Source organism: Artibeus jamaicensis, unplaced genomic scaffold, assembly GCF_021234435.1.
Source record: "Artibeus jamaicensis isolate MK-2021 breed Jamaican fruit bat unplaced genomic scaffold, CSHL_Jam_final contig_777, whole genome shotgun sequence".
Taxonomy (NCBI): domain Eukaryota; kingdom Metazoa; phylum Chordata; class Mammalia; order Chiroptera; family Phyllostomidae; genus Artibeus; species Artibeus jamaicensis.
In genome coordinates this window covers 2791879-2818723 of record NW_026521966.1, presented here as the reverse complement: position 1 = coordinate 2818723, position 26845 = coordinate 2791879, and the positions used below count along the sequence as shown (strand labels likewise).

The window sequence follows — 26845 nt, the reverse complement described above, 5'->3', positions numbered from 1 at the left end:
TTCCAGTAATGAATCATGCCTAAGTGAAGAGATGGATCATCTCTGAAGCCAGGAGCACATCTAGGTGAGTGTCATCAAGAATGACAACTAAGGGTTGAACAAACACAGCATTTAGGCCACAGATCGCAGATATCCATTTGACTTGTGGTCATACTTCTGTAAAACACACCCCAAAGAGTTCTAGTACTCAGTCTAAGGCTTATCAAAGGAGTATGCATTTCTGAGTATGGCAACTGTTTCAATTGTAATGAAATGTTGACACTATACACTAGAAACAGTTAATACATACCATTTCTCATTTGACAGATTTTTTAAAAATATCTTCTCGAATCAAAGTATACTTTGATTTGTTGGATCCAGACTAGTTATTTCAGCTTAGACCTCATATTTAATTGCCTCAGTTCACAGATGGAAAAACTGAGACAGAAGCTGACTAGCTCAAAGTCAGAGAGGCAGTTGGTGGCAGAGTGGCAAAATCAGAGGTGATGAGACTAAAAACAGGAACAGGGCAACGGCAGAGCACCTGTACAGAGGCTCTAAGGCTAGGCAGTCTTCCTAGGACACTACCCAGGAAACCGAAAAATAGACAGGGATTACCTTAGTTCTGTGGTTCTCTGCATTCAGCCCCTCATACAGAGATTTGTTGAAAGATATTTCACCAAGGATTTGCAGTTCAGTTACATCTCTTAGGACCTATGGGGGGAGGAGGAAGAGAGAAGAAACATGTTTCAGACACGGACTTACTGTTTACATACGGCATTCACCATCCTCCATCTCGAGTACTCCTTAGCCTAGTGAATGGCTTTGGCAACCAAACTACCCGGGCAAGATACCTGTAGTTCCTCAACTTTTCCCTTACCCTTTATCTCATGTCACATGCTCACCCACCCACCTCAGGTCAGTTTTCTTGATAATCTGTCCTTTTTTTGAGCCTCTCTTTCTCCATCCCCATAGTTACTTCTCCAATTCAAATCTCGTCACCTGGATCACTGCAAGATGTTAAACTACACTGTGGCTCTCACCTTTGAATGAGTGATCAGAGAAAGCCTCTCTAAGAAGGTAACATCTGAGGTAAATATAAGAAATCACACTCATGAAAATATGGAAGAACAGTGTCATGCAGAAGAACAAGCGCAAAGGTCCTGTGGCCAGAACATGGCAAGCCAGAGGACCAGAAAGGGCAGAATACCTGGAGTATAAGAATCCCAGAAGAGGAGAGTGCTAGAGATGATGTTGAAAAAGAAATCGAGAGACCAGATCATGCAGTGCCTTGCAGGCTGCTGAAAAAGTATGGACTTTAAGTATATTCAAAAGTACATTTGCTTTTCTAGGACAGCTGTTTTGTGAAGAATGTTTGGAGAGGGCACGCCGAGAGCAGAGGTGAGAAGAGCGGACAGAAGGGCACTGCAACAATCTGGGCAAAAGATGGCGGCCTCAACTACAGTGGTGGGGGCGGCGGGTTTGGGCAGGGGTGAATGGATTTAGAATATACCCTATTTTGCCGTGTATGATCCACACCCACGTTTTGGGGCCAAATTTTCAGGGGGAAAATCTTTCATTTTAAGTTTTTTATTCAAATTTTAATTAATTTATATTGAGATCCTTGTTTTGAGTACTAGAACAGAATTTAAGCATTTATTTTTGACCATACGGACATTGTTACTACTTTTTAGAGCTACACTTTCAACGCATAAGCATAAATACAAGACTGAAAAACATTTATGTGATACAGAATTAGTACTACCCAGTATAATGCACATCCTTATTTTCCCCTAATATTTTGGGCAAAACTGTGCACATTATCCGCAGCAAAAATACGGTATTTGGGAAGTGGAATGGCAGAACTGGTTGATGGAATAGATATGGGCATGCAAGAAAGCGAGGAGTTTCAAGAAATTCCTAGAAAGTAACTGCAGCGTAAATTATCCTGAGTAATCCGGTAAGGAACAGGCTGGGGCAGAATGTGGGTCAAGGGACATGGTATATCTGAGATGCTAGTATCCTGCTACTACCCTTTCTACGGGAGACAGATGCCCATGAGTTGCGGGATAATCAAATCTGGAGCATTTCACAGTCCCAAGTACCTGTTTAGCTTGATTCACCGAGATCTCTACAGCTACCGTTACATTTTCTTTATCCGAACTGATGGCACAGCTCACTGAAAGCCATTCCTCCACATGCTGGAAAAGGAAAGTCTAGTTAGCACAATCCCTCTTCATATGGAAAACCTGGGATTTTAACACAGCACACAGAGCTCCTAAAGATCCCGGAATACAGATGTGAGCGGCTGCATCGCTCACCTTGGCCAAAGCAAAGGCACTGCCTTGGCAAACATGATCCAGTGAAAGAGCTAAGGAGGGCGTTGAGGCCGCCCTACTCGCGTTGCCGGGGGCAGGAGATGGGCAAGGCTGGAAAAAGTAGTGTCGGGGCCTCTGGTCACCCGCTTCAAGCCTTCCTCCCTCCCTTGGCCTCTGGGGCCCGCTGCGCTCACCTGAACCGGATCGCTCCCACAAGCGCGCCGCCGACTCTGTGTGCACACAGTGTAATTCTGAAACGAGAGCCATTTCCGCTACACAATAAGAACCGAAATAACCAAAGCTACCCGTCCTTGGCCAGCTCCCAAGAGTCCGTAGAAATACGCATGCGCCTATGGTGCGGCCCGAAGACCGGATGGGCGGGCCTTCCGGCAGGCGCCTTACGCCGGCGTCAGTGACGTTGTCTCGCGGTGTTTGCATTTAAATCGTTTGGCGGGTGAGAGCTATGGCGGCGTCACTCCCGCGACACAAGAATCGGCTCTTACGAACGTATGGAGCTGCGGGCGGCTGGGGTCCTCGGCGGCTGGGCCGGGCAGGCGCGCAGTGGTTCGCGCCTCAAGATCCAAAGCGTTTCTTCAGCAGCACCAGCAGCAGCAACGCCAGCAGCAGCGAGGAACCCTCGCAGTCTGTCACTTCCGACGACTCTGACGACCCCGACTTCTGCAGCCAGGTGGGTCAGCGGCGGAGGCGAGCTGGCGGTCGACTCTCCAATGACCAGCCGAGCCTGATCGTGACCCCAAGACGCCTGAGGCCGCGAGCGCGGCCCCCGCAGAAGTGCAGCACCCCCTGCGGCTCACTGCCGAGCAGCCCGGGCTGCTTCAGCCCGGGTCTCAGTGTATGCAGCCAGTCCAGGAACGGCGGCGAGCTGGGCGCCAGTACCTCCCTGTTAAGCTCCCCGGCCCCTCCGGGCCCCTGCTCTGGGTCCCCAGTGCCAGGAGACAGTGTTATCGGCTCCTGCGCCCCTCTGGATGCAGCTTCTCTGGACCAAGCACCTTATTCCTGCTCCCAGAAGGCAACAACAGGAGGAGGCAGGTTCACCAGGTTGACCCACCAAGCCAGTGCCAGCCTCAGGTCAGTCCACTTTAGCCTTACGGACTCAGGAAACCGTAAAGATTCTGAGTTTGGGACAGATGGGAAGAATAGGAGGGAGACCTGCTGTGAAAGGGTACTGGTGGGGAAGAAGCTGGAGAGCCCAGTTTTATCAAGCATCCGAAGGAAGAGGGCCACAGACCAGGACTCGTTTCTAGAGACTGGGGCTCAAGGGGCTGTCCAGACAGAATATGAGGAGGCCAATGGAAAAATGAACAGGCCCCAGAGAACTGGTCCAAGACGGAAAAGGAAACATCAGGGGGCAGTAGAAACCTCCCTCCGCCAGTACAACAAGTTTAAAAAGGGCCAAAATATGGAAAAAGACTCATTCCTAACCCAGAACCTGACTCATTTACGGAAGGACAGCTCTTGGACCAAAGCCAGGGCTTCCTTCAGTTTCCACAAGAAGAAGATCGTGACTGCACTGTCAGAGGTGTGCAGCAGCAACAACATTGCCAGTTCTCCCTCTGGCTCCCTCGTATCAGAATATCCAAGCCCTCCGGTCATGAACACAACAAACAGTGCTTTGTCCTCTTGGCACTCTTCTTCCATGTATTTGCTAAGCCCCTTAAAGACACTACATGTCGCAGACAAAAAGGCATCTTATGCTGAAAAGGTCTTTAGGGAATGCAACCAGGAGGGTCTTATCCCCTTTAGCTCTTGCCTTTCCACAGAAAAACTGGAATGCTGTGAGAAGATTGGGGAGGGGGTATTTGGTGAAGTGTTTCAAGCAGTTGTTAATCGTATACCTGTAGCCCTAAAAATCATTGCTATTGAAGGACCAGATTTAGTCAATGGAACGCCTCAGAAAACGTTTGAGGAAATTCTTCCAGAGATCATCATCTCCAAAGAATTGAGCCTCTTGTCAGATGAGGCATGCAACCGTACAGAAGGCTTTATTGGGCTGAACTCCGTGCACTGTGTTCAAGGACCTTACCCTCCCCTGCTCCTCAAAGCCTGGGATCGCTATAACTCAACCAAAGGGTCTGCAAATGACCGGCCTGACTTTTTTGAGGAAGACCAGCTCTTCATTGTGCTAGAATTTGAGTCTGGAGGGATTGACTTAGAGAAAATGAGAAGGCAGTTGTCCTCCATAGCTACTGCAAAGAGCATTCTACACCAGATCACTGCATCCCTCGCTGTGGCAGAAGCATCACTGCACTTTGAGCACCGGGACTTACACTGGGGGAACGTGCTCTTAAAGAAGACCAGCCTCAAAGAAGTCCACTACACCCTCAACGGGAAGACAGGTGTTATCCCCACCCGTGGGCTGCAGGTCAACATCATTGACTACACCCTGTCACGCCTGGAACGGGATGGGATTGTGGTTTTCTGTGACATTTCCATGGATGAGGACCTATTTACAGGTGAAGGTGACTACCAGTTTGAAATCTACAGGCTCATGAGGAAGGAGAACAACAACTGCTGGGGTGAATATCACCCTTATAGTAATGTGCTCTGGCTACATTACCTCACAGACAAGATTCTGAAAGAAATGACCTTCAGGACTAAATGTAACACCCCTTCCATGAAGCAAATGAGGCAAAAGATCCTGCATTTCCATAAGACAATGCTGAACTTCAGCTCTGCCACTGACCTGCTCGGCCAACACAGTCTATTTAAGTAAGTCAGAGGTGCCTTCCTGCCCTAAACTGAGAGGCCACTAGTCTTGAAAGCCCTCCCAGTGCTGTTTTCAACCTCTGTCCCCTGAGGAGGGTGACATTCTCATTCTTTCCACGTTTCTGATCATCTTTTCAAAGAAGAATTTTGTTTCCAAGTGGAAACTGAAATGTTTGTGGAAATGTTTAAATGACAAATATTCTTTAAAAATAAACTACACATGAGAATAAGTGTCTACAACTTATAAACCCTCTTTCAGTCAGCAGAGTCCATTCTGTGTCTGCACATTTCATCTTTGAGCCTTGCCACTTTATGTAGCCTAAGAGAAAATATATCCAGGAAAGCCCGAGACCTCCGCTGTCGTACTGATCAGAACCTGCAGAGCCCGTAGGTGCCATCAGGCTGGCTTTCAGAACCACGTTACAGATCAGGAGTCAACCGACAGCAAAACAGAGACCACAACAGACAGACTGGAGGGAGAGAGAAAAGGAACATGGTAGCCAGTTTATAGGGAGACATCCAAGAAGTGCCACATACTTATCAAGCTCATTTGCCAATCACAGAGAAATAGACTTTAGTGATTTTCAACAGGAAAATAAATGTCTCCATGGCTACTAAAAAGGTTTGAATTTTTGCTTGTTTTTCATCAAGGGAAGGGAACCAAATGTTGCTTTAAGAGCTGGGTGATTGATATTCCCTCTGAACGTGAAGGAATATCCTAATGTATTCCCAAGTTAACCTTGTTTTAACTTTTTCTAGAGCTCTGGTTTTTATACCATTGAGAATTTGTAAGTCACCGTGGAAAGAAATGTAATTGGGATTAAGAACCACATCTAAGTACCTGAGTCTTTGTCAGTTTCTTCAGTGTTATAAGCCGGAGACCTTGTAATTTGATGGGAACACAGATTTGCAGCTGGAATTTGGCTTCAAAGAAATTTTCGCCATGTATCTGCAAAGGAAAGAGTAGAAAGTCTAAGATGGTGTTGCTTTGCCACTTGCAGCTTTGCAATGATAATTACTAAGCACTTACACTGAAGAGGAATTCTTTGTAGTCAGAGCCACTGAGCTCCTGGCTTGTGTTCACATACATCACTGATGGCCTGCAATGGAGAAGACATGTGCTAGCCTCAAGGCCCCCTTGTTGTAAGTGAACCTGAGCATCATCAGTTGGATACACTAGGACAGGTTCCTTAAGAGGATTCAAAGCTAAATATCAAACTAAATTGGTGGTAGGACAGTTGGGATCAGGTAGAATATGTGGGCTGGTTCTGTGTATAATTATTTTTCTTCCTTTTCAATCCCATAGCCCATCTTCTTCCTTCCTTAGCATCATGTCAGTACTCTTGTAGCAAGTCCGATTGACACAACTACTTCAGTTACTGCTATGGGTTTCTAGGACCCAACTGTTAAGGTCCTAGAGATCAGTAGGAGCTTCCTCTCAGAGAAAGGCAGTGCCCACGTCCAGCCTGCCCTCCAGCTCCACTTACAAGAGAGAATGCCTAAAACTGTCCTATAGGTGTTGGCCCCTTGGAGGTACTTACTTGGGAAGAACTGCAGTGAAGGCATGCCTGAATTGAAGGCTGTGGGTCTCTGTGACCAAAGACAGTCTTTCATTGGCACTAAGAAATAAAAGTGTTAGTTCTTAGCACATCTGCTTTGTATGTATGTCTACTGGGCCTTGGCTTCCCAGGGTCATCAGAGGTCAGATAAGAAAAGACTTGCAGAAAGCAGACAGCAGAAGAGTTGCTAGAAGACCATACTTGGAGAAACCTTGATTTAAAAGGGTTTCTCAAACTCAGCAATATTGACATTTTGGGCCAGGTAATTCTTTGTGAGAGACTGTCCTGTACATTCAAGACGTTAAGCACCATCCCTGGTCTCCACCCACTAGATGCTGGTAGCACCCTCAAGTTGTGTCAATCAAAAACATCTTCTTGGGGGCAGACTTTGCACTTATTGCAGTGCAACACTTGCACTTTACTTTTCCTCCAACTGTCTGAAATTAGAGCAAATACATTGGCAATACAGCTGCTTTGCTCTGAGCTACAATCATGGCTTTTCATGTTACTTACCAAGTGGTGTTTCTGGTTAGGAATCACAGCTGTAAAATTGATTTCAGTTCCTTACACTTCATGATGTTGCCCCTAAATTTTGCACACTATATTCTTGTATATTATTTCAAATAAAATGAAAAAAATTGTTTAAAAAAAAAAAAAAAAACATCTTCAGGTACGCCCCTGGAGTGCAGAATCACTCTCATTTGAGAACTCTTTCCCAACACTGTCCCCCACCCTACCCTCAAATACACAGGTTTCACAGATGACAGAGCTTCCCCAAAGTTAAATAAACCAGAACTAGAACTCCAGTCCAAGGCTCATTCTACCAGCCTATACCATAGTTTTTTACTTGTGTGCCAATAAAAGGATGTTTTAAATATCTTTGATAACAACCGTGGGGACAAAGGTGCCTTCTCTGGGGTTACTGAGGTTCTTCCTGGGCATTTAGGGGGCCATAGCTCTTGAGCAGGCACAAGGCAGGGAGATTTCTTCCAGGGCCACAGCCTGGGCCTGCCGAGACACAGGCACTGCTTACTTTGTGATGTTCACAGTGAGGTCCGCTGTCCTGTTTGGAAAGGCACTCTCCTGTAGTTGCCAGACTACTGAGAAGTTTGCCTGTTTAAAAAAAAAGAATTTGATTCTTCTCTGCACTATTCACAATTCACACTGCTTCCTACTAAGCAGACAGTCCTGGGAAACATACAGGCTCCAGCACAAATAACACCCCTTCATTACAACAAAATCATAAACGTGTAGTTCTGTAACATAACAGTATCACACTCAAGCACACCACATGACGTTTTAGGTGAAATGTTCAAATTAAAACTAAATTATTACACCCATGTTATTACCTTACCAACCCTCTCTCAAACAGGCCAGACACTATATTTCTCACATTTTGGTATGGCATGCTTCCACATTTATTATTCCATGTAAGCCTCTTAATCCCCTTTTACAACTGAGGAAGCATCTGAGAAGCTCCTACAGCTCAAAGATCATTGGAGACTCACCTCAGGACTAATAACTTCGGGTCTGATGGTTCTTCCATACTACCCTCTGCCTCATTCCACTGTACTGTAGTGAGCCAACAATTTATGGCTGTACCCCACACCCACCACTCCCTATTTTCAGAACAAACTTGGCAGGTCTACCCACAGCTACGGATTGACTGTACAGTACAAGAAGGTGTGGAGACCACAACTGAAATTCCAATGAGACTGGGAAGCGGAAGATAAGTCTAGGGCAGTGAGAAGAGTCAGCCAATCAAAACAGACTCACAGATGACCTCTTGAGTATGGGGTGACCGATCTTGCAGTTCATGACCAGGACAGAAGCAGATGGCCTAGGGTCATCACACTGAATATTCGGGGAAGGAGGCTGTTAACACAGAAAAGACTTATTAAAATGCAAAAAAAGGAGCAGTTTCCTCATACAAATCTATAGTGCCATTTGCTGATTTTCCTCACATGCAAGACACCCTGCTGAGAGCTGAGTGCTCCAATCAGACTTGGTCCCAGTCTCCCTCAACCTGGGCAGCAGGGCTCAGTAGTAGATGGTCGAGCAATTTAAATACAAGGCCTAGGGAGTGAGAGGTACAGAGCAAAGCAGTAGAGGAAGAGATGAGTTCAAATTTGGAGGAAACTGAGTCTCCATGGGGAAGGGGACATTTGCACCAGGCCACAGGCAACACAAATTAACCTACTGAGGAGGCTGGAAGGCTGGCACAAGCCCCAGTACCACCCTGCTGCCTTTTTCAATCATGGTTCCTTATCCGGACCACTGAATGCAGAAAAGGATTTGAGCAACTACTATTAATTCTCCCAAGGAGGGTGCATTGCTAGTCCATTCTAGATGCTTAGGAGATCATTTCACATAAAGGATGCTATCCTAGCCCAAACAGCCTAAGATCATCAGGGGCAAAGCCAGCTTTATTGATCCATTACGAGGAAAACTGCACTAGTTTGTCTTATCAAACAAAGGAGAAAAAATAGTTATGAAAGGACTCTGGGAAAGGGTGGTTGGTGTTCAGGTGAAATGTGAATGAAGCAGTGTTTTGATAGGCTCAAAATAAAGCAGGGCTGCCTCGGCTGGTGTGCCTTGCCCCATAAACCAAAAGTTCCCGTGTTTGATTTCTGGTCAGGGCACATGCCTAGGGTGCAGATTAAGCCCCAGTTGGGGCATGTATGAGAGGCAATGAACCAATTTTTCTCTCCCCTTCTCTCCCTTTGCCTCTCTCTAAAATCAATAAGCATGTCCTCGGGTGAGGACAAAAGTAGATAAATAAAGCAGGGCTGTGTGTCACAGGGTCACTCAGCATCAGAAGCGCACTGCAAAGTGGGCCCAGAGACCTATTTCTTTGCAAACGATTAAGATGGGTGTGAGAAGTTCTGTCCAGAAGTGCCTCGTGTGTAGTGCTGTATCTCAGTGAAGCTGGACTGCTTGTCCTCGTCAAAGTGACTTAGATTGTCCAGGCAAGAGTGAGATGATTCCACAATTACAGATAGAACTTCAAACAGCAAAGTGTGATGGCCAGTGACTTTAGAGAACAACACTTCTCAGTGTTATTATACTTCACAGCTGCAGGATGTCCTTGGGCAAAATGCCATTTCCTTGTATCTTGCAGCTGGCTTTGTGTCTGCAATCCCAGGCGGATAAATGGAGGGGCAGACTTCTACTTTTCAGTCCTGGCTAATTTATGAGAGATCATTTATCTCTCTGAATCTGGGTTAAGAAAGGCTGCAAGCAGGGAGGACTGATTATGCAGCAAAAGGGCACCACTGAAGGCTTGTGAGATGAAGAATGGCATGATTGGACCCATGGCATGGAGTTGGACTCATCTAGTTAATACTCGTTTCTTGGAACTGGCCAAGATGAGGCTGGAGGCAGAGTTAGAAGGTTGCCGTAGAAAAGCCAGGTCTGCAGGGAGGGAAAGTCGTGAGCGGCATGTTTCCAAAACTGCTGTCAGAGTTACCTTTTGTATTCTCTTAAACAGGAGGTTTCTGGGGTAACTCAAAGCCATGCTTGTCATGTAGGAATCTTCCCCAGAGTTAGTTAGGTTAATGTTCATTGTCAGCTCCTTTGTGACACCCACCACCAATCTCTGCCTGCACAAGGTAGACAAATAGGTAAGTGTTACCAGTTCATTCATCCTGTAAAAACCTCGATGCAATGCAATAGCACCTTCTTAACTAACCTCTTAGATAAGCTGCCTAAAGGACACATTTAGCTTAGCTTTTCTTCTCCTTAACATGAGCAGACACCTGGCCCTCCACACCCACCTCAGTCGCCCTGTGAGATAATAACAATGGCTACACTTTTAGTGTTTACCATGTGCCAGAGACTGTGCTAAATGCTTCATGTGCTCAATGTATCTTCATAATAACCCTGTGAAAGAGGACGGGTGTTCTCCATTTTATACAGAAGGAAATAGAAGCCAAGAGAGGCTCTCTGATTTGCTGCCTAAGGTCTAACAGCCTCAAAAAGAAATTGGGAGGATTGGATCTAAATCTTTCAACCACTTCATCGCACAAACCCATCCATTTCACATATTTATGGAGCAGCTTCTCTGCACCGGACACGCTGCTCAGCACCGGGGAGCAGCGGTGCATGAGACAGACACCACCCCCACCCCCACCCCATCCCTCTCCTGGCCTTAGCTTTCCCGCCCACAAAATCATTCAGGCCCTTCCTATGTAAAGGCTACAGTTTGACACATGAGTCTGCTCAGACCCATGAAGAGAGAACAGGGATTTGCAAGTGCTCCCTTCGGTCTGTGGAGGCACCGGGGCCCCCAGAGTGCAGAGCAACTATCAGTAACCAAGGTCTGCAGGAAAATGTCTCAACAGTACAAAGAAAACTGTCCCACCATCGGAAACAGTCAAAGATGGAACATGTAGCTCTGGGAAGTAACCATCTGTTTTGTTGTGTTGTTTTTGTTTTTTTATCACAGCTGAGAAGAGGACAGGTTGATTGGAGAGAGAGGGTCGGAGACAGAGCTGCTGTGGAGAGCCATCTGAGAGATGACACACTCCTGAAATAAGAGGAGAAGCTGGGATGGAAAGGAGGGGCAGACACCAGAGGTGGTAAGGCCGTGCTTTGCAAGCAGAGCAAAAAAGAGAGTAAACCCAAGAATGAGTCCTAAGTTTCCAGCCTGGATGACCGATGAGGGAGACACAGGCGGAGGATCAGAGGGTGGCAGAGTTCAGTCTGGGACATGGCGAGAGGTGGTTGTTTTTGGATAAGGAGGTAGAGATGTTGAAATGTCAGTTGGATATAACGTTCCAGAACCCAGGAGAGAGACCTAAGACTCCTCGGAGTAGTTTAACAGGAGTTCTCAACCTCAGGGCCAGGGACAGTGTCAGAGGCCCGAATGCACACACGGACATGTGCACATTGATCTTCTAGGGAGAAGGGTCTGCAGTTTTCCTTAGATCCTTGTCCATATCCACAGCAAGGTCAGAGACCACAGAAACGTTCGGACACAAGATCAGGCTTTTTTTATACTTTTAAGAAAAGAAGAGGCTGCTTGCTCTGTACACTAGAGGGCGGTGTCGTGCCGGCCGTGTGTGCAGCATCCCCAGTCCTCACGGAATTGGCTGAGAGGATGGTTCTTGGCTGTAATTAATTCCCTGCTGGAAACAGCTGTGCCTGCTTGTTAGGCTGGATTCCAAAGTATTTAAAAGTCTTCAATTGGATCCTTAGTGATTGAGATGGGCAGCGCTAAGCCATCCATGTCTGAAATGCGAGTCCTGAGAATGTCTATTCGAAAACCTACCAGGACTTAGGGAACAGTGTCTTCCCCATGGACACCAACTCCAGCCACTGGCCGTGGGCACCATGCTGCACACAGAGCCCTGATAGCCGGGAGAGCACTTTAAGACCAGCACGTGCCCAGACCAAACTCCTGATCGCTTCCTCCCCACCCAGCTCCCCAAAATCATTCTTCCAAAGGCTTCCCCAGTTCAGTTCTTGGTGACACTGTCATTCTAGAATTCAGCGTGGTCCCATAGAACTTTCGCAGTCGTGGAAACAGTCCACAGCTGTGTCGTTTAATATCACTAGCGTTACATGGGTCCTGAGCACTTGAAATGTGCATAGCACAACCGAGGGACCGAAATTTCCATTGTATTTAATCAACTTTCATTTAAATTGGACGGCACAGTTCTAGGTGCTCAGGCTGAAGCCTTGAAGACATCTTAAAGCCCTGTGTTTCCCTCCCTCCCCACATGCAAGCTCTCATCAAGTCCTGTGGGCTCCGACTTCACAATGCAGCCACCCCCATTGCTACCACTCTGGCCCCAGCCACCATCACTCCTCGCCTGAGGGGCTGTAAGAGCTCCTTCCTATCTCCCTGCTTCCACCTTTGCTCCTACGGTCTGTTCTCCACACCACAGCAAGAATGGTCCTGTTAAAAGTGAAAGATCACAGCATTCCTCTGGCTTCCCAGCTCACTGTAAAAGCCCTGTGCAGGGCCCATGCAGGGCCCACGTGGCCCTGTGTGACCTTTCCCCCTTCGCACACATTGCCTTTTCCTCCTCGTTCTGCTGAAACCACACAGGGTCCGGGCCACTCCCCCCACCTCCAGGCACTCCCATCTCAGGGCACCTGCAGTCGCTTCTCCTTCAGGTGCCCACATAGCTCATTCCTTGACCTCCTCCTGCGTGTACCAAAGTGTCTCCTCGGTGGAACCTTTCCTGACCACTGTTTAAAACCACCACCCCCTCTCCTCCCAGCACTCCCTCCCACTTTCCCCACCTTATTTTCCATCATTGTACATCCCAACACCATAATGTTTAGTTATTCATTATCTTCTCCCCCTAAAAGCAGCAGGAGGGCAGGGCTTTTTGTCTGCATTGTTCACTGATGCGTTTCCAGCACCCAGAGTGCTTGGCACAGAGGTGACGTTCCATAAATATCAAATAAGTTAAGCAATAAGGCGAATCAGGGAAGAGGTTACCTCTGACTGAGGGGGTTCTAGGAGAGACGCTGGGCTATGAAAATAGCATTGCCTCGGATATCAAGAGACCTGGGTTCAAGTCTACCAGTTACCACTGTGACCCATGCAGGCTCTCAGCTACTGAGTCTGTTCTCTAATCTATAGAATATGGGAAAGCAGATCTCTGTGTTGCCTCCCTCATGGGATGGCTGAGGAAGCAATAAAATAATAAATGCAAAAGCCCTTCATGGGCCATGAGGGGCAGGGGAAGGCAGTGTTCAGCTGATCCTGATCAGGGGTTTGCACAGGTAAGCCTTCGGGAGGAAGTTAGCTGCAGAAACTGTGATGATGAGATCCGACTCACTGAGAGGTGGTGGTGGCCAGCTGTAACTCAGCAACACAAAACAGCTTATTCCGGCAGGCCTTCTCATAGGGCAGCTGTAACGACACAGAAAGGGGCAGGATCAGCCCAGGGACCCCGCCGTCCCCAGGCAGCCTTGCCTCGTGATCTGCTCCTTGGGACGAGCCTCTCCCTCCTTCTGACTCTCAAGAAGTGCAGTTACAGGGAGGTGAAGGCTGACAGGCTGCAGTTGTGTCCACTTGGCCAAGAGAGCTGTGACTGTGACATTCCTTGATCTCTCAAGGGTAGGAGGAACAGTCAGGTGACAGGTGACCATAGGGGGTGTGTCTTCTCCTACAACACAGGCATACCATGAATGAGGCCTCTGGCCAAGGTCAAAAATGGGGTGACCTTCAAGGCATGGTGGGAGTGCCCGTCACAGCATCACTCACAACTCACTGCTGTGAAATTTGGGGGAGGAAAATCTATATGAAGCAAAGCTTCCTCAGTCCTTTCACGCGGAGGGAGGAAGAGCAGGGGCACAGATGGAGGGTACTTAACCAGATATGGTCAAGGCCAGCCCTGCAAGGTCTTCTGACGCTGTGGCCAGCCTTCTCTGTAGGTTAAATAGTCCCCTTGCAATCTTGCCCACACTACGACCAACTAATTCAGAAAGTCACATCGGGGCCAAAGGCCCAGTTCAGGTTGAAAACTTAAATTTTCTGAAGAATCTGAGTTTATTTTTTATTATGAAGGAAACACAGCCAGCTCCTCAACTGGGAAATCTCTGCCTTTATCTCCCCAGCAGCCAGTGCCCGGTCAGCAGCTGTACTCAAGGACTCGGTCCAGGGCCCGGAGCGGGGACGGCAGCCCAGAGCTAGAGAGCAAACCTCTGCTTCCTGGAGGAGGGGATGCAGTTTGAAGACATCAGAGCTTGACACTCTGACCGGGTCAACAGTTTCAGGCAAGGTTTGTTGTTGTTGTTGTTGTTTAGTTTTGTTTTTCATATAGCCAAGTAGCCTGCTCTCTTTTACCCAATCCCAGCAAGAGAGCAGGGTGAAACTACCTTAAGCTCCCAGCTAGAACTCATTCCTTGGTAATGTCTATGTGCCTGAACTAATACCAAATCACTTCTCCTCATCCATTTTATCCGTGAAATAAAAAATTTCATGGCCAAACCATCAAAGTAATCATGATCCAGGTAAGCATCATGAATGGATGTTAAACAAGATACACACACAATCTGAAAGCCCCTCCCCTCGAAGTGCTCACACATCACAAAGGGAAACAGCCCCGGCAACCGGACGATGCTGTGCGGCCCAACCGGATGCACTCAGACGGACACAGCATCACCGTTGCAACATTCTTACCCAAATGCATCATCCAGGTCTAACCATGAGGAGACATCAGATAAGTGAAAGTTGCGAAGCACTCTCAAAATAACTGGTCTGCCCCTTCAAAGATGTGAGAGCCACGAGACAAAGAAAGGCTAAGAGCCGGGCCCTCGTTCCAGGGGACTGTGCGTGAGTGAAGGCGAAGTTCAATTGCGGACCCTGGGCCAGGGCAACGTTTCCCTTTCACTGTACAGGACGTTAATAGGACCACTGAGGAAATTTGAATAGAGTAAATAATAGTATTTTTTTCATTTCCTGATTTTGATCATTGCACTGAGATTGTACAAGAGAATGTCCTTGTTTTTTAGGAATATATACTGAATATTGCAGAGTGATAGGCATAAAATTTATAACTTACTCTCAAATGGTTCAGAAATATGCATGTGTGTATATGTGTATAATATGCTTGTATACATGTGTATGTGCTGTCTCTGTACATAGAGAGAGAGAGAATGATGATGAAGCAAATGATAAGGTATGAAAATGTTAACATTTGGGAAATCTGGATAAAGAATGCATGGGGATTTTTGGACTACTCTTATAACTTTATAGCATGCTAAGTATTTTAAAATAAAATTTTTAAAAAACAGAATATAGCCCTGACTGGTGTGGCTCAGTGGATTGAGTGCTGGCCTGCAAACTGAAAGGTAGCCAATTCGATTCCCAGTCAGGGCACATGTCTGGGTTGTGGGCCAGGTCCCCAGTGGGAAGCACGAGAGGCAACCACACGTTGATGTTTCTCTCCCTCTCTTTCTCCTTCCCTTCACCTCTCTACAAATAAATAAATAAAATCTTTAAAAAACAGAATATATATAATTAATGATAATCTCCGTATTGATTCAACGTTATTACATTAGTTCTCCCAATCTTTTTGGAATCTACCTTGCTATCAATACAAAATTTTTAGAAATTATTTACAAAATAAATACACTATTATATGTTTAAAATAAAGTCTCTTGAGAGGGGTAGGGAGAAAATACGGACAACTGTAACTGAACAACAATAAAATAGTTTAAATTAAAAAAATAAAATAAAATAAAGTGTCTTGCCTACAAAATTAAGCTGAACACCCTTGTCCCCAAGGAACCCGTTCCCCTTCTCCCCGGGCGGATGGGCAGTGGAAACGTCGCCCTGGTCGGGTTGTCCTTTGGTTTCTATTTGCTACCTGTGATTGATACACTGGCAGTTGACCAAAACTGGAGCTGAGAGCTGATATGATTTAATTGATATACAGCCTTTGGATAAAAATATTGGACAGTTGGGGCTGTCCTATGGTTACCTGGAAACATGTTACTTGAAGTTTTTTTTGCCAGCATAAACTACTTTGGCTTTTTAGTTTTAACTTTGGAGACTCAGTTCGTTCCAACTGACTGTAAGTATTATTCTTTAATGCTCACGTTGTCACTTCTTTGTACCTGTTGACTTATCTATACCCCGTAAGACTCTCTAAATGTAGGCAAATAGAATATTCTAGGGGCAGGGGCCTGGATACAAGCAAAATCACCTTAGGTATCACAGAATCAGGAAGTATAACTGTTTGTCTTCCCCCCTCTGATTCCCCTTTTCTATGAGAAGAGTTTCTTATAACACTACTCACCCATTAGGGTGCAAGTTTGGTGGGCCAGACGTTCGGCCCGAAGGCCCTGGGTGGGACCTGGGTGGGACCTGGGTAGACAGGTGCACCTAAGGGCAGCCTCCCTGCAGTGCAGGGCAGATCGGCTCTCGTCAAGTCCCTACACGGGACCCCCCCACACTGTCATCAGGGACTCTTGCCAAGTCAGGCAATGTATTCATTCATACCCTTCATGAGACATGCTGCAAACACTTTCTGTGAACATAAAGGAGCCAGCCTTGCGCGGCAGTTTGGAGACGTGGCTACCAACCAGTGAAGCCCGTGTGTGCCATCAGGGGCTCAGATGCAGTCTGAGGATGCTCCCAATTCTAGCAATCTTTGAAACTAGGGGAACAGGTGCTTTTGGGGGGATGGCTCCCAGGAGGGTCTGGTCCTAGCTGTGGGTAGAGTCACCTGGAAGATGGCAGAGGTCTTGCTGTAGAGGTCCAGGACAGGGCGTGGGTGGTGGCTCCAGCCCTCAGGGGTCTGGAGTTGGTAGCTGACGTAGATACTGACGTTGGAGAAGTGGTCCTCTCCAGCGTGCTGCAGCATCACCAAGGACGCAGAGTTGGAGTTGGAGATGGGGAGAAGATGACAGGGAGAATGCTCTTAACAGTGGGGTTATCACAATAAAAAATAAGCAACGAAAGTGGTGAGCCACAAGTCCGAGCCTCCTCCACATAAGCCAGCCTGAAGGGAAACTTTAATTTAACCAAGCTGCCAAGGACACGGAAAAAATCTCTCTTGATCTGCTATGGCCTCGGATCCTCTAACTCCTCATGGTTTCCCCCCCCAATCAGAGTGATTCTGTGACTTGAGTTAAAACTGACTCAACTTGATTTGGAAATGCAAATGTGAGCCACAGGAGGGAAGACTCATGGTCACATCTGTGTGTACAAAGAAAGATCTTTCTCAGAGCAGCGTGGAGGGCATATTAGAGAGGGAAAACCAGAAACGAGGAGATCACCTGGAATGACGTGTCTCGTTCTCTCTGAGAGAGCCTTTCTGCCGTGGTGGAAGCTTTGCGCACATGAGAGGAGGCGAGCATGACTCATGGTGGAAAAGGTGGTTGTGCTTTTATGTAAAGAAGCCATAGAAACTCTTCCCTAATCCAGTTAATAATTGGAACAGATATGGGAACAGACGTGTGATCAGAAGCATAGTTTATGAGGTCAGTGGAATAAGGGACCTTTTTAGATGCGAAGTTCCAGGCCCTGTCGGGCTCTGAGCCCCCACCAGCACTTTCTCACGCCTCCGCGCACCTTTGTCAGGAGTGACCTTCGTGAATGGTGACTTCTGTCTCTCTGTTTCTACTGTCCCTCATTCAGTTTTCCTGACATTGATTCGAAGGACCCTCAGCCCCACTGCTGTCACCAGGCCAGGGGAGGTGACACAGGGATGGGAAGAAACAGCAACTAGAACAGTTGTTCTCTTTTTGCTCAGATGCCAGGAGGCTCAGTGATACAGTTAGTGGTCAATCCCAGTAGGTTTCTTTAGTTTGTATTTCTGGTATAATTAACTCCATCTCCCATACCATTATGGGGTTCTTCTTTTTTTAATTATATTTTTTCCATTACCATTAAGTCCCCTGGTTCTTGATCTATTATTATTTTAATTGTCTAGTTTGTATGGACAGACAGTTATCCTTCACTGCACACCCCTCAGTTCTTTTCTCAACAACACAGACCCCTCTGGACCCTTCTAAGCCCCTCACTTACCTCTTCCTCTGTGGGAATGAGCCTGAGGGGCTCACAGAGAGGGGACCCACCACTCCACTTCCGAAGGAAGCTCTGACAAGTTCTATGGTCCGGAAACTGTAGCCTCTTCCTCTGCTTCATCATATCCACGTCCAACGTGAAATTCAGAGACATCTCTCCGAGGCCTGGGAGTGAAGGCCAGACCCTCCCGATGAGGCTAGCATGGGCGAGCCCTGGACACAGGTCCCCCAGCCTGCCTGAGGTTCCTCAGACGCCCCTCCTGAGTGTGTCCACACACAGGTGCTTCCCTGGGGCTGGACTTCTGAGTGTCTTCACTTCGAAAATACTTGTCTCGTGGTCTCCTGGCACTTGACCGGGGTCCCTCAGTGCCCCAGCCCCAAACCCCAAGCAGCACATTCCCAGGGCTGAGTGAGCCTTCCCTAGGACAGGGAGGACTCAGGGGGGAGGCTGAGATCAGCGATAGAAGGGGGAGGGGGAACAATACAGGGAATGGAGAAGGAAACCACAGAGTGAAACCTCAGGAGAGCAGAGCTGGCAGCACCTTGTAGGTGACCCGGCCAACTCCCTCACTGTGCAGAACAGAAACCAGGGCCCAGAAAGTACGAGACACCTGCCTGTTATCACACAGCCACTCAGCAGCAGCCGATCAGGCCCTGCGTCCTGAATCTTGCAGCCTATACAGCTGGAACTGGCAGGCCTGTCCTCCTTGACCCCCATATTTGACAATGGCCTCTGTCTGCATTGAGGCCACCCCCCTGGGAGAGTGCTTTCTTATTTGTGGGAACCAGAACGACATCTCAGGGACTGTTACTGAGCTGTTAACCCTTGGGGACTGTTTCTGACAGATTACTCTAGGGGGGAGCTCTGGGGGTGCCAGTAAGTCCCAAGGGCTGGGAAAGCCACACCCACCCTCCGTCTTCTGGAAACAGACCTGTCTCCCAACCAGTGCCAGGTAAGAGGATGGAAGGGAGGCCAGGCCTCCGGCAGGGTGTTCAATCCCACCTGGGCCAGGGACACAGCGAGGAGGGGAGGTGAGAAGACATAAATCAGGGAGAAAGGGGAAGGGCACTTCCCAGGAGCCCCATGCTTGCACGTCCGCACGCACACAGTAGACGGACACGGAGAAATGGCTGCCTCTCTCTGAGTCGTCCTTCCGAAACTCAACCCTTCAAAGCTGAAGAAGGGTTCCAAAGCCCCTCTCCCCAACAAGGTCAGATACACCCTTCAAAGTGTGGACTTAACAGCAGATCACCCTTTACCAGGGCAGTTCACACTAAACAGAAGTGAATGTCAAGGGAGCTAAGCTCCAAATAGAGGGATTTCAAACACTAGGACCTCATAGCTCACATACCCGACCCCACCCCCATCCTCTCTGCCTGCCCCGCCCTCCCCCAAGTCAGCCAACCCTGGGCAGGTCAGCTCGGCCACCTGTTACCTACCTGACTTGGCAGCTGTGGTCACAGAATTGATTTCAAAACATAAAACCACATTCACATTGCTGTTGAAGTCAATGGGCAGCACCTTGGGGGTGAAGTTCATAGACGCCTTCAGGTGAACCACAGGCCTGGAGCTAAATAAGACAGCAAAGAGGACCACGAGAAGTGATCGAACCAGTGCTTGGATCACTCATTCATTCAGTGAATATTTATGGAACATCTCTCATGGGCACCTGCTGTTCTTCAGGACACAGTAGGGAAAGAGGTAAGTCCCTGCTCTAGTGGAAAAATAGACAATAAGCAAATAAACAAGAACAGTTAGTTAGGTCATGCAATGATGTAAGCAAAACAGGATCGGGTTATACAGACTGGAGCTTTTTCAGATGGGTAGTCGAGGATGGCCTTGCTGACAAGGAGACAGTTGAGATCTGTTTACAAGAGAGAGTCAGCTACGTGGAGATCTAGGGGAACTGCACTGCAGGCAGGAGGCACAGCTGGTGCAAAGGGCCTGTGGTAGGAATGAGCCTGGTTTGAGAATCATAAAGGTCAGCATGACAGGAGCACAGTTAATAGTAACAGGAGATGGACAGTAGTAACAGGAGGGCTAGGCAGGGCCAGGCCATGGAGAGCTTTGTGGGTCATGGAAGGAATCTGGGTTTTACTCTCAGTGGGAACCACTGAGGGATTTCAGCAGCAGAGTGAAGGGATTGCTCTGGCTGCTGTGTGGAGACCAGAGCCCAGGGAGTGAAGCCTGAAAGATGCCAGGGCAATGACCCAGGTGACAGGGGACAGTGTCTGGAGGTAGAGCCAACAGAAAAGGTGTGTTGATGGGGTGGCAGTGGAAGGTAAAGGATAGTCAAGGATGACCCCTGGGTTTTTGTCCTGAACAAATGGTGTCATTCGCTGAGATAGGAAGCTTAGGCAGCAGGAGGCGGGCCCGGTCCGGGTGGGGGAGAATGAAGGGCAGGTGAAGATAAGAGGTCCAGTTTTAGACATGTGGACTTTGAGGTGCCTGGGAGCAACAGCAAACAGGAATTGAGTTGACAGCCGAGTCTGGGACTCAGTGGGGAGCACAGGGCAGGCGGGCGCCCCGTCAGCTCATTTACAGCCGTGGTACTTGGCAATGCACGCAGGGATGCGCACAGGAGGATAACGGCAGCCCTCACGGGCACTGCGCTAAACACTGCACATAGATTCTCTCAATTAATCCTTGTAACTCTGCGAGGTTGGCCCTGCGGTCATCCCCATTTATAGACGAGAAACCGGAACTTAGGGTTCAATAACCTGCCCGAGGACACAACCTTAAGCGAGAGCTGAGCCTCGAGTCCAGAGGGGCAGGCTGCAGGGCCAGTGCCCCCAACCGCCTGCTCTCTCTGGTCGGTGCCTGTTGTCTTCATGGTGTCACTTGGGGCAGCACCAGTGGGTGAGGCTGGGACCTGGGATCACAGAAGGCGCACCCCTACCGAAGCACCACCGCCCGACCAAGTGTGCCCACGGCGATGTCCTCAAGGCCATCGCCACTGAAATCTAAGCCGCCATCCACAGACGTGCCAAAGTACTGGAGTCCTGAGGCCACGGCCGAGGCTGGGATGCGCTGTGGAGGGAGAAACACAAGGGACGGGGGAGGGAAAGGAGGGTCCCTTTGGTTTTATTCAAATGAGCAAGTCAGCATGGCCCCCACCCTCAGTGGGAGCCCTTAATTAGAGACCAGGAAGAGCAGGGCAAGGCCTCCCGGGGAAAGTGGCATCTGAATGGAACCTTGAAGGGCAGGTGGGACTTATGGGGGAGACGGGGAAGCAGGGGTGGGGCAGAGCCGGGTGGTCTAAAGAAACTGGGGCCAGGAGTGGGAACGAAGGAGAGCTGGGTGTCAGGAGGCTTGATGTGGGGCGGGGGGTTCGGGGCGTGTCTAATCAGACCCAGGTGGAAGGTGGGCAGGAGGCAGGCGGGGCAGGGGCCTTGGGGATGGAGGGGGGGCTCTTTGGGGAGAGCTAGAATGTTGGGATGGACATGGGTGCTGACAGGCTGTGCTGAGTGGCGGGGTCTGGGAATGTCCTAGGTTTCTGGTGGGGTGGATGGGTCCCATGGGAGCGGCAGGTCCGGGGACAAGAGGGCGCTTTCTGTTGGGCAGCATCAGAGAGAGATGCTTCAGAGCCGTTCAGGTGACGGGCTCAGGATGCAGCGGGACAGACGGACTGGAGCTTAGGTGAGAAGCTAGTTGGAGGCACATAAGATCGCAAGAGAGGTTGGCAACAGAGCCCTGGGGTATGAGGACAGTTAAGGCATGGAGGGGTGATGGGGGGGACAGGAGCCAGGGAGGGGACGAGAAGAGAGGAGGGAGGATGTGAGGCAGGTGCGCAGTCGCATGTGCCAGAGAAGGGAGCTACAGGTCGGAGAATCAGACAGGTGTTGCCACAAGCTCTTGCCCAACCTGGGACCTCCCACTGTCTGAGTGACTTCTGCCCTTCGCTGGGTGCCTTCAATGCTGTGGGACTGCCTGGCACTTAGACCCAGAACAGACTTGGGGCTCAGGCCAGCACATCTGGTGAGACAGGGAGGGAGTGGTCCCTACCCCCGAACAGAAGCAGGAGAGAGCCCTGCAGGTTACCTGTGAACAGTCAGTAGAGAGGCCATCCCGGTGCCCATTGTAAATGTACACGCTGCCGAAGCTGATGTCATCGCCTGCCCCTAAACCCTCCAGGGGGGCCCCGATGGCCACGTCTGTGAGCTTATCCTGACTGATATCCCCCACTGTCGCCATGGCAAAGCCGAATCGGGCATCAGCAAACCCAGGATGCCCATGCAGCGTGTGTGCCAAGGAGAAAGAACCATCCTGTAAAGCAAACAGGCAGCTCAGCCCTCAAGACAGGGATGCAGGGGCCCCCCTTGGCCCCCCCAGGAGGCATGCTCACTGGACTTGTAATTCGGATTCTCTGGCAGGGAGGCTGCGGCTCAGAAGAGGCGAGAGGCCTTCCCGAGGTTACACACTGAGCGAGGGGTAGAGCTGGGCCTCCCGCCTTGCAGCTCTGGACCGGAGCCTACACACTCTGCCCCTGTGGTTGGGGCACCAGGCTGGCAACTGGGAGGCCTGAGTTCTAGCCCTGTCTCAACCACACACTTACTGTGTGCACCTGGACACACCTCAACATCTCTGAGCCTCAGCCTCCTCACCTGTGAAGTGTGTCGGCTACCTCCCGTAGTTACTGGAGAATCAGGTGAGATAATACACCAAACCTGCTTTGTCAACTGTGCTGCTCTCTGGGCGGTCACCACCACCAATATGAGATGATGAGACGGGGAAAATGAGAAAGGGGGCAAAGGAGGGAGTGGAGACGCTGTCCCCTGCCCCCCCCCCCCCCCCAGAGGACTTCCCCGTCACTGCCTCAGACACAAGGCAGGGCCAGGGTGAGTCCGGCCTCCGTCGCCTCTGCCCAGGCTGAGTAGCCACAGCCACAGCAAGCTTGGAGACTCTCCCACCTGCTTATTCAGACGGTACACGTAGACTCTGCCTTCCTGTCCATGAACGTGGTAAAATGGAGCAGCCACCAGCAAGAAGTCCGTGGTTCCATCCATGTCGATGTCCACGGGACACAGCTCAGAGCCAAAATAGGACCCCATCTGCAGCCCAGGAAGCACTCAGCTCACAGAGCACGTGGGGGAGGCCCCCTCCCGCACCCCCTCAGGAAGGCTAGCTCCCTCCCCTGCTCTTCCTGGACCCCCAACTTTGGGGCATTCCAGATCAGCCTGTTCACCAGAGTCACACAGGAGACCAGGGCAGCAGCCCGACCCCCACAGCGGGGAAGTGCTGGTACATGTGGCACCAGGGCAGAGGCTCGAGCTCCGCCGGGCTGGGTCCCCATCCGCCGTGTGCCCTGGAGCCTGAACCGCCCCTCGGGCCTCCGACCCCCCACCCGTAGTAACGGAGGGGTCCGAGGTCCTTCCCCAGCAGGTACCTGCTCTCCGTCCAGCACTGGCACGAAGCTGGTCTCTCCGCCCTCCTTCTGGAGCTCAAACACGGCCCCCCGATGCTTGTGCCGTGGAGCCCCCGCCACGTAGGAGAGGCCACAGGCCTTACGCAGCACCGCCACTGAGTAACCTGGGGCGGGGGTGCCGTGGTTGTGACCTAGGGCTCGGGGCTGCCACCAGGCCACGCCACTGCCCCCGGCACCACCTTCCCAGCCAGGCCTTGGAAGTGGCCTGGGCGGGAGGACAAAATCGGAGACTGTCCTACTCATCTTTTTAAAAATTGGCATCGAGGAGCTCTCCCGCTTACCCACTACCGCTGGTCACACATGTGCCCTACCACAGTGATGTGATATACATGCATCGTCACATATACAGCTTTGCTCAAAATACACTCATTCGCACACCCAGGATATAAGGACTGAGGTGAAGGGTGGAGGATCTCCCACCACTGTCATTAGTGGTGAGACCCCACATTTCCCAGGTAGCCATCCAGGGCCACCCATGAATCAAGAACTGAGCAGCCCTGTCCCCTCCCAGAAGGCCCTAATTTTCACCTCCAGGTCCCTAACCAGGGCCTTGAAGGGCCTACCTTTTAGTCCATGTGACCAATCTGGGCCATTCCCCAACTAGAAAGCCTAGTGCAGACCAGGGCAAAACCTTCGTCCCGCCTAGACCCCTCCCTCCCCCAGGTGGTCCCCAGGCCCCGCCCTCCCCCAGGTTCCCTGCTCACCCAGGTAGCTGTGCTTTCCAGTCTTGGTGTCTGCCTCTGTCTGGTTCAGGAAGTGGCCCCTGCGGCTGTGCATGTCATAGAGCAACACTCCCCCCGACCAGTCAAAGGCCCCTACGGCCCCCAGCAGCACCTGCCCCTGCGGGGGACAAGGGTGAGGCCATCGGAGCTGGAGGTACCCGGGGCCAGGCACCGTGGCCTCAGATCTACCAGACACACAGCAAACCTTGTGCTGCGGGGGCAATGGGGCGTTCTGTGGCCCCGCGCCCACCTGGCCAGCGATGCAGGAGGAAGGAGGGGTGGCAAGCACTGGGTTCCCGCCAGGGGAGCTCTCCCTTTAATCCCAGCAACCCCCAGAGCTGTCCCTGGGCCCAGAGTGAGGTGTTGAAATAAGTGTGATTGAGAAGACAGAGATTTTCTCCTTTTTTGCAGGGTGCCCAGCCTGGGCCTGGCACACAGGGCCCACCTGGGTTGAGTGACAGTGCCAACTGTGCTTCTATCATGCACAAGGGCCATGTCCTCAAAGTGCCTGCATCTCGGCCCTCCTGTGGGAACAGCGCCCCCCATGGGCAGAAGTAGGCAACTTGGCAACCTGGCCTCAGGCCAAAGCCTGTTACTACTCTCTATTTTAAGAACTGCTCAGTCTGAGAGCATGTAGAACAAGAAGGCCTCCCATAATATGGTCATCCACATGGTCTTTTGTCTACCTCAGAGGTCCAGATTAGGGTGAGCAAGAGGCATTCTCCACTCTCCTAACGTGGCTCCTTCAGAGACATCCCCATAGGAGGGCGGAGCCCTGCACTGTGAGCAAGGGTCTATCAGTCCCTGGGATTTGCTGGTGCCTCTCCTCTATGTCAACAATGCCTGGTGCTGCATTGGCCATGTACCTTGTCCAGGATCTGGGCGCTGAACCCGATTTGTGCCAGCTGGTAGTGAAGGGCTTCTCCGACCATGCCTGGAAGGCAAGAAGCCCAGTGAGACACTGCTATGGGCAAGGTGAAGGAGAAACCAAGCCAGAGAAGGCCCAGCCTGGCCTCGCTCCCAGACAGAACCAGGTTTGGCGTGATGGGATGAGCACCAGGCTGAGGGTAGAGACGTGAGTCCTGCTTTCCCAGCTCTCGGAAGAGGGCTTGGGTAGTTCCCTCCCCCTTCCAGGGCCTCTGTTTCCTCATCTGTGAGCTGCTGGGGCTCACAATCACCTTTCCTCCTCCAGCACCCAATCAGTTCATCAGAGCTCCCTGGAGATTTGGTGAAGTGCAGAGGGTGGGATATTGTTACCTTTTTAGAGATGGAACAGCTGAGGCTCAAAGAGGTGACGGGAGTTGCCCGGAGTGCCCCAAGGAGGTAGGCCAAGGGTGGGGCTGGAGGGAAGGACTGGGGCCTCCTGCTGAAGGCCAAGGGGCAGCCACAGGGTGGCCGAGGCCCCTGGAGCTCTCACCTTCCATGGGAACGATGCTTTGCTGCAGTTGGCTCACCAGCCCCCCCAGTGCCGTGTAGTTGGTCACCTTGAAGGCATGGGTCTCACTGGGGTCCGAGGCAATCAGCTTCAGTTCTTTCTCAGTCTTCGGCTTCTCAAATGCCTCTCCCACCTGCACAGAGGTCCAAATCAATGGGTCAGCACTGTGAGGGCTGACTGCTTCCTAAGCCCTGAGTTCTCCAGGCCCAGGGAGAGGGCTGAGCCCCGTCCCCTGGCCTTCAGGGCCTCCATCACCTGCCCTCTACTTACCCTGCTCCCTGTTCTCCCCCAAACACACACTCTGGGCTTCAATTTCTCACATGTCCCGAACACACCAGGCTCCTTCTCACCCCTGCACACGAGCTTCCTCTGCCTGCAGAGCCCTTCCCTCCTCCTCCGTTCCCGGTCTGTCCTCCAAAACTCAGCTCAGCACCATCTCCTCTGAGACCATCCTTGCCCCTTCCCCGATGTCCTCCCTGTGGGCTCCCAGAGTGACCACTGTTCTCCCCATCACTGCCGGCATGTGAGCCACAACCACACTGGGAAACGAGCCTTCTCCGGAAGACCCAGCTGGCGGTGGGAGTGATGCCCAGGACATGGGGCCTGGGAGAAAAGCAGTCGATGAGTGTTTGCGAACAGAACAGGGTTTGGGTAGCTGCTGACAGGAGCCCCTACCAGGAACCCTGGCTCCTCCCCACCCCGGGCTGCACAGGGTCGGGAGGTGCCTGCTCCCTGCTGCCGGCTCTTACCCCGATGGCAAAGCGCTCAACACCTTGCATCTTTGGTGAGTTGATGACAGCCGTGAGGTCGAGGGGGTCTTCGAATATGTCCCCGTCGGTGAGAACCACCATGATCTTGGATGCCGTTTCTCTGGAGCCGCGTGTTGGTGTGAAGATGTTGTCTCTAAGGAAGGGAAAGTGAGGGTGGAGGTGGCCGGGTGGCACACAGCAGGGCTGGGGGTGAGGCAGCCTGCTCCCAACAGGAAAGTGCGGGACAGAACAAGGCATAGACGTGTGTGGGAGTGATAACGACATTAGTAACGTGGCTGATCGTTACCAAGCACTTGTGTGCCAGGCACTATTATAAGCACTGTGCACATTTTAACCCGTTTAATCCTCACAAAATCGCTAAGGCAAGTGCTATTATTATGCTCATTTTAAAAGCGAGGAACCTAACGGAGAGG

The 26845-nt window shown here is 50.5% G+C and overlaps 2 protein-coding genes across 2 annotated transcripts in view; one reads left to right on the top strand and one right to left on the bottom strand.

Annotated features, from left to right (window-relative positions):
* Positions 1 to 26845, bottom strand: part of ITGAE (integrin subunit alpha E) — a 60192-nt gene that overhangs the window by 6189 nt on the left and 27158 nt on the right. The window contains exons 9-29 of the mRNA XM_037133047.2: positions 26412 to 26565; positions 25645 to 25795; positions 25094 to 25161; positions 24210 to 24345; positions 23467 to 23609; positions 22991 to 23131; positions 22122 to 22346; positions 20980 to 21110; positions 19520 to 19650; positions 18081 to 18244; positions 16777 to 16905; positions 13381 to 13454; positions 10053 to 10185; positions 8360 to 8458; positions 7617 to 7696; positions 6566 to 6643; positions 6055 to 6124; positions 5866 to 5973; positions 2492 to 2548; positions 2085 to 2180; positions 598 to 693 (exon numbers count right to left, since the gene is read on the bottom strand). Of these exons, the coding sequence (XP_036988942.2) occupies positions 598 to 693; positions 2085 to 2180; positions 2492 to 2548; positions 5866 to 5973; positions 6055 to 6124; positions 6566 to 6643; positions 7617 to 7696; positions 8360 to 8458; positions 10053 to 10185; positions 13381 to 13454; positions 16777 to 16905; positions 18081 to 18244; positions 19520 to 19650; positions 20980 to 21110; positions 22122 to 22346; positions 22991 to 23131; positions 23467 to 23609; positions 24210 to 24345; positions 25094 to 25161; positions 25645 to 25795; positions 26412 to 26565 (2464 nt within the window). The remainder of the gene's footprint in view (positions 1 to 597; positions 694 to 2084; positions 2181 to 2491; positions 2549 to 5865; positions 5974 to 6054; positions 6125 to 6565; positions 6644 to 7616; positions 7697 to 8359; positions 8459 to 10052; positions 10186 to 13380; positions 13455 to 16776; positions 16906 to 18080; positions 18245 to 19519; positions 19651 to 20979; positions 21111 to 22121; positions 22347 to 22990; positions 23132 to 23466; positions 23610 to 24209; positions 24346 to 25093; positions 25162 to 25644; positions 25796 to 26411; positions 26566 to 26845) is intronic.
* Positions 2755 to 5630, top strand: HASPIN (histone H3 associated protein kinase). The gene has a single exon (XM_037133034.2). It carries the CDS (start codon positions 2761 to 2763, stop codon positions 5029 to 5031), a length of 2271 nt encoding a protein of 756 aa, XP_036988929.2. The 5' UTR covers positions 2755 to 2760; the 3' UTR covers positions 5032 to 5630.